At 32.5% G+C, this 10561-nt stretch overlaps 1 protein-coding gene across 1 annotated transcript; it reads left to right on the top strand.

Annotated features, from left to right (window-relative positions):
- Positions 1-432: 432 nt before the first annotated feature.
- On the top strand, positions 433-4569 carry LOC146924154 (Protein kinase superfamily protein). Its single transcript, XM_085709176.1, has 6 exons — positions 433-1014; positions 1557-2388; positions 2658-3045; positions 3184-3462; positions 3600-3743; positions 4083-4569. The coding sequence occupies exons 1-6, from the start codon at positions 708-710 to the stop codon at positions 4263-4265; spliced, it is 2133 nt and encodes a 710-aa protein (XP_085565302.1). The 5' UTR covers positions 433-707; the 3' UTR covers positions 4266-4569.
- The last annotated feature ends 5992 nt before the right edge of the window (positions 4570-10561 follow it).

Raw genomic sequence — 10561 nt, 5'->3', positions numbered from 1 at the left:
AAATCTGTTTCTCAAAATTAAGTACATTATTCATTTTTTTTATTGATCTTGTCAAATTGACTTTAGAATTTAGACCATTGTTTTAGCTACAAAACAAAAAACACCATAAACTTCGAGACCCAAATTTACTTCAATCAATAAACTCTTTTAATTAGCGTTGGTAGTCGTTTGATCAAAATTAAAAAGTCAACATTCAATCTCAATTTAGGTTTTTTTAGATATACAAGACGATCACCAAATGTTAACTGTATCGAATACAATGTTAGATACGACGTCTAACTTCTACACACAAGTATGAAGATTAATTTTTCAAGCTAACTTTTGTGTGTAACACACTTGATAATTTCCATGTAATAGTATTCCACAATCTTCTCTCATCCTACTTTTCAAAAGTTGGTAAGACATAAACACCATTTGATTCGCTTATGATTTACACAGAAAACACAATCACAAAGAACGAAAAAACACGCCCAGAATATCTCTCTCTCTCTCTCTACTCTCTCTCTAAATTCATCTATGTACACTTCCCATTCCCACCCTTATTATTATCCCTCTCTCTTCCCACCACCAAACCATGCAAATCACACACCATGAACCTTATTACCCTTTTACCCCTCCAACCTTTCATAATTCACATATCACTACCCTTCTCTCCAACACAACAAAAACATCTTCTATAACTTGTTCTTCTTCTTCTTCTCGTGTTCATGGCTATGTCGAACAGTGTCGAAGCTGTGTTCGAATTTCTAAGAAAAAATGGATTATCAGAAGCAGAATCAGCTCTAAGACAAGACATCATTGACAAGCACAACAATGATCTTGCTTCCTTTGACTACGAGAAATTCTTTTTTCCGATGGTTCCTCCACCTCCTCCGGTCAAACTCCGCTCATTTACACGGCCGTCGGAGTTGACTTCCGGCGACGGTCAATTCTCCAAATCAAACTCTGTTTCTTCTGGAGAACAGTTTGTTAGCATCGGTTCTTCTACTTCTCCTTCTCGTGTTTCTTCTACAGGTACTCTTTTCATTTCAATAATCGATTATTCATTGATTATGGTTAATCACTTCTTAATGATCAATTATCACTTTGTGTTTCTAGTATTAGTGATTATGCTCTGTTTTTTTTTTTTTACTTTGTTTTCTTTTTTGTTAGAACGATGAAAGAATGAGAATTAGTAATTAAGATCGTTAGATTTTTTAAGTGTTCTAATTTTAGTTTCTCCAATTTCTACATTTGGATCGCATAATAGATTGACCAAATTTGAATTTGTGTATTTTATTTAAGTTAATTTCAATTGCATGTTGTGTTTTAGGATTTTAAATTATTCATAGTTGATGTTTATATCTTATATATGATGATCTTGTAACCAAAATATCTTATATATGATCTGCATTTTTATTTTTCTTTAATTGAATTTATGTTTCCAAATTTGGATTATATTAAGCTTAGTTATTAGTATTTTATATTTTTTTAATAATTTCAATTAATGTTGAAAATTTGTAATGCATAAAAATAGGGAAATATATAACCTAGATTTATTTTTTTTTTTGTTGCAGAATTTATCAATCCATATGGAATTAATTCCTCATCTCAGACTCAGAATGATTCTGAATCTTCATCTGATAGATTGTCCCAATTCGGCACAGCACGCGATTATCACGAATTCGATATGCAACATGAACCGTATTGGTATAATGAAAACGATGACGATGATGATTTCATGACTCCTGATTTTGATGGACCTGATTTCTTTGGATGTCAAAGTGAAGATAAGTTTATCTTGAATTCAGAAACCGAAAATCAACAAGATGATTCTCGTGATCTTCGTTACAACTTTGAAGAAATTCAGTTAGATGGAAATGAGGGTTACATAGATAAGTCAATGGAGCAATGCCTTTGTAATCATTCATCTGGAGGTGATGAAAATGCGACTTATTCGAAAGATTATTGTCATGGGGTCCAGAAAGACACTGTTGCACATAATTGTGAAGTTCCATTTTGCAAAAGCAGTCCAGGTTCAGGAGGTTCTTGTAGCGAGGATCCTATGAACTTTAGCTACCTTAATTTGAAGGAAATTAAGCTGAATCTGAATGATTTTCATATGAAGGATATTAATTCGTTTGAGTCTGTTCCTGTGCTTACCATGAAGCATAGTTCAGATTGCTACAAGGATCCCTATGACTTAACCATCGAAGTTGTTGAAACAGATCTACCAAATGGGATCGAAAGCTATGGAGTAAGAGATGACCGAGATTTGAGTGAAGAACTCCATGTTCCGGAGGTTACCGCAGATGAAGAGGATAATAATACCGATGATGACCTCTTAAAATACATTCAAGATGATGAATATGAAGTATTTGAGCTAAGAATTGTACATAGAAAGAACAGGTTTGCTTGTTAATGATCTTGTGTCGTGAACTTTCATTTCTACTTAATATTCTCGATAATGCTGGTGGATAAATTGATTTTGAATGTGTAGGAGACTAGTTGTTGGTAAAATTTGAAATCAAATGCTTTTACTTTTCTTATTTTTAGCACTTCAACTTTTTCGTTTTTGTCATTAATTTAGTTCACCATGATTTTGACCTAACATTATTCACTTTTTCTCTTTAAGTATTCTGACAATAATTTTCTACCATCTATTGTTGAATCTACAGGACTGGATTTGAAGAAAACAAGGAAGTGCCAATTGTGCTCAACTCGGTCATGGCTGGAAGGTACTATGTGACAGAATATCTCGGTTCAGCTGCATTCAGTAGGGTTGTTCAAGCCCATGATCTTCAGATGGGAATCGATGTTTGTTTGAAGATTATTAAAAATGACAAGGATTTCTTTGATCAAAGCCTAGATGAAATCAAGCTTCTTAAACTTGTCAATAAGCATGACCCGGGAGATAAACACCACATACTGCGTCTTTATGACTATTTCTACCATCAGGAACATTTATTCATTGTGACCGAACTTCTGCGTGCAAACTTATATGAATTTCAGAAATTCAACCAAGAATCTGGTGGTGAAGCATATTTTACATTAAAGAGATTGCAGGTTTGTTCAACTAGACTAATTAACTTTTGCACCTATTCCACGTCATTGCTTATCAATTTGAATAGATTTTTTTTTTTGTCGGAAATAGAGAAATTGTGAAGGCATGATGATCAGAGTTGTTGTTATCCTTCTTTGCAGCTCATTACTCGACAGTGTTTGGAGGCATTGCAATATTTACATAACTTGGGAATTGTTCACTGCGACCTGAAGCCTGAAAACGTTCTGATCAAAAGTTACAAAAAATGTGAAATAAAGATTATTGATCTTGGAAGCAGTTGCTTTAAAACAGACAATCTGTGTCTATATGTACAATCCCGGTCTTATAGAGCTCCTGAAGTGATGTTAGGCCTTCAATATGATGAAAAGATTGATATATGGTCGCTCGGCTGTATTTTGGCTGAGCTATGCTCCGGTGAAGTACGTCCTAATTTGCATTTCTTATGATATTAATGAAATACATTTTTCTATGGCTCTTACAAAAACATGGAATTTTGATTTTCTTTCAAAGATTTCTTTTGTATACTTGTTGATTCTAAGTTCTTTTTTGGCTCCAGGTGCTCTTTCCAAATGATGCAGTCGTGATGATTCTTGCACGCATGATTGGAATGTTTGGTCCTTTTGATATGGAGATGTTGGTGAAAGGGCAGGAAACACATAAGTACTTCACTAAAGAATATGACATTTACTTCATAAATGAGGTTTGTTTCCTTTTAGCTGTTCCTTTTTTAACATATTTCGTTTGTTTTTATTCATCAATCCTAGGTTGAAATACTTTTTCATGTTGCTGCCACCCGGGTCGAGTTGGATTATGCCTGAAAAAACTTTTTACTCGTTAAACAATGTCTCAAATTCGAGTCTCGTGAATGAAAAAAATAGGCCACTCCACTCAACTCGGATTCTAGACCAAAAAAGAAAAGTATATGTTAGTGTTGGTTATTCGCAATAAAGAAAATAAATGACCTTAGATTTATCAGAAAAATCAAGCCATCCATTCAAATTACATTTTTTCCCCAACCAATCTTTAATAATGTACACAGGAGACAGATCAACTAGAGTACATAATTCCAGAAGAGACATCATTTGAGCACCACCTACAGGTCACCGATACTATGTTTATCGATTTTGTCAGTTACTTGCTTAACGTCAACCCCAAAAGAAGGCCTACTGCAAGACAGGCACTAAAACATCCATGGCTTTCCCATGTATACAAGTCCATGTAACATTCTCGTGTGAAGGTTCAGTAACTATGTTTGAGTTGTCTATATCGGTGTCTCTTGAGCTTGTTTTCACCATATTGCAAATCTTGCAATCACAATTTTGGTTTGTTCATAAGCAACATCAAGTAAATTCACTGTCTTTGTTGTTTCATAGTTGTTAATAGTTTGTTCTTTGTATAGAATTCTTCACATTATTTTAGCCTTTCATGACTTGGAAGGATTGAACATTACCATAATAACATTTTGATGTCACCTTTTACATTCTTACACAAGTCACGTAATACATCATTTCCTTGATTTCATTGCATTTTAAGGAACCTTAATTTGGCTTCATTGTTATATGCTTCGAATTAAGGGTGATAGGTAATGTCAATTCAGATACACTCGCCCCGTATTGATATTTCTTCGTGTATATTTGGTTATGCGGCAACAAAAACTGATTTTGAATGAATTGATTTTGTAAAATTGCTCTCGTCTAAAAGTGAGTTGAATGTAAGTGGTTTGTGTTTGGATATATTCAAAAGTGAAACCAAACATACACTTTATATGTTGAAAACAATCTCAAGAGACACCAGTTTTGGTATGTCTTTTTATCTTTCACTTACACCCTTTATTTAAACTATTTTAATTGTAATTTTATCTGTTGTATAATATTCTTTAAATCTTTAATCAATCCCGTTATGATATAACCAATTCCACTACAACATGAACAATATAGCTCAAATTTTTATTTGATTTTAAAAAAATTATAATCAAATATGATAAAATAAGCATACAATTAAGCGCAATAGAAAAAGATACACGCTAGGATATATAAAATGGATATATAATTTTGGGGTGGGTTTTTTCTTCCAAATGTTTTACGAGGGGAAAATATTTGAAAGAAAATTAGTTTTGATTTCAAATATTAATTACTTTTTCCTTTTTGTCAATTAATTGTGTACCCTCTTCAATTAATCTAAACATACATTAATGTCCTCGTGAGCTTAATTCAGTTGGTATGGATAATGCATACTATATGCAAGGTCCGGGATTCAAACCCGATCACCAAAAAAAAAAAAACACGCATCAATGAATCGGTCAAAAAAAAAAACATACATCAATCAATCTATATGTATCAGCAAAACTACTCAATTTGCAGAAAATAAGATAATATTAAAAGATACTTTCATGACAACCTTGGGAAGTAAATCTGAAGTGTGAAAAAGAAATAAAAGGAAAATCTAAATTGAAAGAGTGTTATGAGTTCTAGTCAGACAAAGAAAATGACTTCAGTAATACATGTACCACATGATGTTTCAATAGTATTCACTTGTGAACATTAAAATCAGTCTTAACCTCAATACTCTCCTCATCATAGTTCTCCTCCTTGACTGATTTAACTCTTTGCTTGCTATGATTAAATTTCCTAGTCTTTTGGAAGGGATGTAAATTGACTGGCTTCGAATACACAAATCCACAAGACAAAACTTTCTTAAGATCTTCGTTTGAACGTAAAGAAAATTCATTCTTCTGGTCAATTATCTAAACAAAAAACAACAGAAGAAGAAGAAGAAAAAAAAACTTTAAGTCATGTTTTCATTAACTTGATCATAAGCACATACTAATAAGGCTTTGTTAACGATATATGTGATAAAATTAATGTATAAACAAGATCCCAAAACAACCTTAATAAAACAATGGAACAAGCACACAAAGCATTGGCAAAAAAATTTGGTCCAAAACACAGAAAATTGCTCTTTAGGCATCCAGGGTTTGCTCTCAAGCATATACCCCCTTGTGATCAGTGGTAATTAGTTACCATTCGGAGACTTTTTGAATCACATTTGACTCATCTAAAGTGAGTAACTCACTTTAATTATAAATGAAATAATATCAACAGTTAATTAATAAATTAAAAGTAAATATTGTAGGTACATCATAACAAAACAAGAGTTTGTTTAAATAATAATTAATTTTCGAACTTTACACTCTACTCACTTTAGAGAATAGAAATTCTTTTAAATCGGTTAAACTGGTCCAAAAAGTTTGGACCGATCTAAAAAATGTCGAAAGACACTTAACTACCATTTTGTGGCGAACGACACTTAACCGTCATTCAGCCATGGGAAGTTGGATTTTGAGCAATTGGAGGGTGTCTAAAGAGCAACACACAAGTGTCAAATATGGCTTTTGGTGAAACTTGAAATTTTAATCCAAAATCTTAGAGCCTGTTATTTTATTTTTTTTGTCAAGTAGTCTAGTGTTCAAAACTCACACATTTTAAATGTGGAGAAGTGAGGTGTCTGGAGTTCGAACTCCAACCCCTACATATAATATGCAATATCCCTACCAACTGAGTTAAGCTCACGGAATAGAGCCTGTTATTTTTGGTAGCATCTTAGAGCCTGTTTTAATTCTAAATTTATTTAAAAATTTTGACAAAATTTTATATGTTTAGTTGATAAACCACACACACACACACACATATATATATATATATATATATATATATATATATATATATACACACACCATCACCAAACCCCATAGCTGTCGATGTGAAAGCATGTATTTCAATCATGTTTTTGTTTGTGTTTGAATTTTGAGCAAAGGGAAGCCAATGGTTTAGTAGGGGATGAAGCCAATGTTTCTTGGATTTTCGGGAAAGAAAATAGAAACAAAAGACAAAGAAGACTAACTGAAATTCAAAGTTTGAGATATTTTTCTTTTAAAAGGAAAATAATTCCAAGTTACACAATAATTGATACATTACGTGGGTATACAAAGAATAAAAACGAACAAGGTATACGAAGAATAAAAAAATAATAGGAATTACGAACAATAAAAAAGTACCTCATTAGAAAAATACGATCCACGATGAAAGTAAAGATACTCCTTTTCTTGGGTGGAATTAGTTTCATTCTCACAAGATTTGGGATTCCAATTCCAAGGTGTGAGAAACGAGTGATCTTTCTCAAGAAAAGATGTGAGTCTTGCATGAGGCACTAATGGTTTCTTAGTAGCATCATCACTAGTAACAACCATCGTATCGTATCAATGGGTTCACTTTTCTTCATCGTCTATGATATATATAAAGAAAGCCGTAACAATTTGATCATAAGAATGTTATTTTGTTACTATCAATGAAAAAGATAGAATTTATATTGTGTTTGTTTTATTTTTGTTGAAAGATATTAGGTTTGTTATATTGTTGGTATCAGTGAAAAAAAATTAAGAGAAAAAAAAAACTTATTTTTTTCAATGATCATAATTTGTTACAATAGGAATTAGGAAAGTGCAAAATATCTATTATTTATATCTATAATTTTAATGAAAAATTTATAAAAACTAATTAATATTTGTAATTTACACTCATTAGCTCAATAAAAAAAGCGGATAGATGGTACTAATACTATTTCACTAGTGAATGGATGGTACTTATAACTAGGGGTGGCAAAACGGGCTTGACCCGCCGGGCCGGCCCGTTTGGCTCGCTATTTTTGGCGGGCTGAGTTGAAGTTTTGAACTCGCTTTTTATAGTTGGCTCGGTTCAGCTCGTCTCGTTGAAAAGCGGGGCGGGCAAGGGGTGGGGCGGGGCGGCCCGCTTAACTCGTTGGAAACAATTATGTTACGACAACAACAGCAGGAGGAGGAGGTGCACCATATATTCATAACTTAGATGATGATTGACTTGGATTTGATTGACTTAATAAAAGAATTATGTTGTTGCTGCGATTATTTTGAGACTTGTTTTATGCTTTTGGATTTATCTTAGTTGTTTAGTTTATTTTGAGACTTATTTTATGTTTTTGGATTTATTTGGGTTGTTGGATTTATTTTGGAACTTATTTTATGTTTTTCGATTTATCTTGGTTGTTGAGTTTATTTATTTTGAGACTTATTTTATCCTTTTGGATTTAATTTGGTTGTTGGATTTATTTTATGATTTGTTTTATGTTGCGCATTTGCCTTATTTTGCTATTAATTATAATGTTGAATTCGATAATTTGTTAATTATCTTGTTTTTCAAAAATTTATTTGCCACCTATTCTTTTATATTTTTTTATTATAAAAGCAACATATTTTTTTTTGTAACAATTAAGTTGCAAGAGAAAAATCAAAAAAAGTTTTTTGTTTGGCGGGCCGGCCCGCCGACTCGCAAGTCCGCCACTAAACGGGACGGGGTGAGATTTTGGACTCGGTCACTAATTTTAACTCGGCTCGTCTCGTCTCGTTTTTAGCGGGCTTAGACGGGGCGAGCTTAAACGGGGCGGGCCGACCCGCTTTTATAACTAGTGAATGGATGGTAGCATCACTAGTTAAGATTTTTATTTTATGGTTTCCTCGACAAACAAAAAATCAGGTCTAAAAAAGGTATCCATGTCATGTCAGATATGATTCCAGACTAAAAAAATAATAATTCAACTATGATTGCAAAACAAAGAAGGGTTATCGTTATTGTTAGTTTTTTTTTTTTTTACTAATCGTGTTAGTTGTAACAGATAAAACGAGGTTGTTAGAGAAAATCAATGTCGACAGTATTAGTAAAACATATATAAACGGAAAACTTATACTTACTTCAATCTATTGAAATAAAACTAACACTTTTTAGTTCTAAAACTTATACTAACCTTCCCGTAAGTTCTTATTAAGACAAACACCTCCCTTCCCTTTGTTAAAACCATTAGTTTTTTTTGTTGACTTTCATCATTTCGAGTATGTTTCATGGACCATCCAGTCATGGTCGAACAGAAAACCACCACTGTCGACAGCAACGAATAACAAACGTTGATCATTGCATTCACTATTGCGTCCTTTTTTGATCAACATTAATCAAACACAACATTGAAGAATGGCCAAACACATGTTCCGAGTTTAAGTTTGATTCAATCATCTTGGTTCCTTCTTAATGCTATTTTTGCAATTAATTCGGGTATGGGCACTAGACAGTCATGGTAAAATAGTTCAATTAAACATTGAAGTCACAAATCAAAGATTTGATGACATTAGAAAGAGAAAAAAAATAGTTTAAGCGAGAGAGAATATGAGCTTCTTTGGTTTCTCATATATTAATCGATTGGATAGCAAAAGTAAATGGATTAACTTGTGTTGCAAATAGAGATGTAAAAAATGGATCGGCCCATTAGTCCAATTTTTGGGCTGGACCTCAAAATAGGTAGCCCGAATGCACTACGCTTTTTTAGCCCGTCCAATTAGCCCATCGAAAAAATGGGTTGGGTTGGGTTGGGCTATCGGGCTTCGGACCGACCCACTATCAACATTTACCTTCGTTTTTTTGTTAAAAAATACAACATTGTTTTTTTTAAATTATCAATAAAAAAATATTTAAATATGTAAACTTAATAAAAATGGATAAGTTTAGCTAATTTTTTTTAAAGCTTATAAATTTTAAATTACTAGTTTGATTTAATTGAAGGAATAAGTCTAAAATTTAATTAATATTCAATGTTAATGTAAAAATTATTTACACTTCTATGTCGATCCAATCACATTTTAGCAAATAGATAGATAGATAATTGAGATAAACTAATATATGAAAAAGACATAAAAAATAGTGACTAAAAAAAGTGGATCAGGCTGGCCCATGGCATACACGGATCGGACTAGGATCTAGAATATGTGACCCAATTAAAAATGGGCTAGGTTGGGTTGGCCCAATTTGAAGTAGCAATAAACATCGCAAGAAATGGGCTTTTGAATTGTGACCATTTTTAATTTATCCTGAAAATTAACCAGGTTTATGTACTCATGAAAATTCTTGATAGAGATTAGATAAAAACAAGATTACAAAGTATTTTAATATTAAGTAGTAATATCATAATGTTCTGGAGAATGATGCGCAAAATGATTAAAACAATTTAGTATAGAATTTAAATAATAATTTTACCGGGGACCATAATATTTTGGATAACTGTTATGTAGGGATAATATTAATGATTAATTATGAACCAGAGTACTCTGAATAGATATTGAGTGGTTATATTAAAATGGGATCATATCGTTCTGGATAATGATTAAAAAGATTGAGATAGTGTGTGAATGGTTTTTAAAACAAATAATAAAAGAGTAAGGGGAAGAAGATCACGTGAGATATTTATCTTGGTTCATCTAAAGCAGACTACTTCTAGTCCCTACACTTTGTGTGAGATTATCCACTATAATATCCAACTACCAGAAACTTCTTAATAATATTATATGTTCTCGATCACGTCCTCGTGAGCTTAGCTCAGTTGGTATGGACAATGCATAAAAATATGCAAAGGTCTGGGGTTCAAACCCCGGCCACCACCAACAAA

Source organism: Medicago sativa, chromosome 5 (genome assembly GCF_051527215.1).
Source record: "Medicago sativa cultivar Bolivia chromosome 5, Bolivia_mono, whole genome shotgun sequence".
NCBI classification, from domain to species: Eukaryota; Viridiplantae; Streptophyta; class Magnoliopsida; order Fabales; family Fabaceae; genus Medicago; species Medicago sativa.
The sequence above is the reverse complement of the archived record's forward strand: the minus strand, read 5'-3'. Positions and strand labels throughout refer to the sequence as shown.

Coding starts and splice junctions, on each gene's coding strand:
- LOC146924154 (XM_085709176.1), top strand. CDS start 708: ATGGCTATGTCGAACAGTGTCGAAGCTGTGTTCGAATTTCTAAGAAAA. Junction 2,389..2,657: donor ATTGTACATAGAAAGAACAG/GTTTGCTTGTTA, acceptor TTGAATCTACAG/GACTGGATTTGAAGAAAACA. Junction 3,463..3,599: donor CTGAGCTATGCTCCGGTGAA/GTACGTCCTAAT, acceptor TTTTGGCTCCAG/GTGCTCTTTCCAAATGATGC.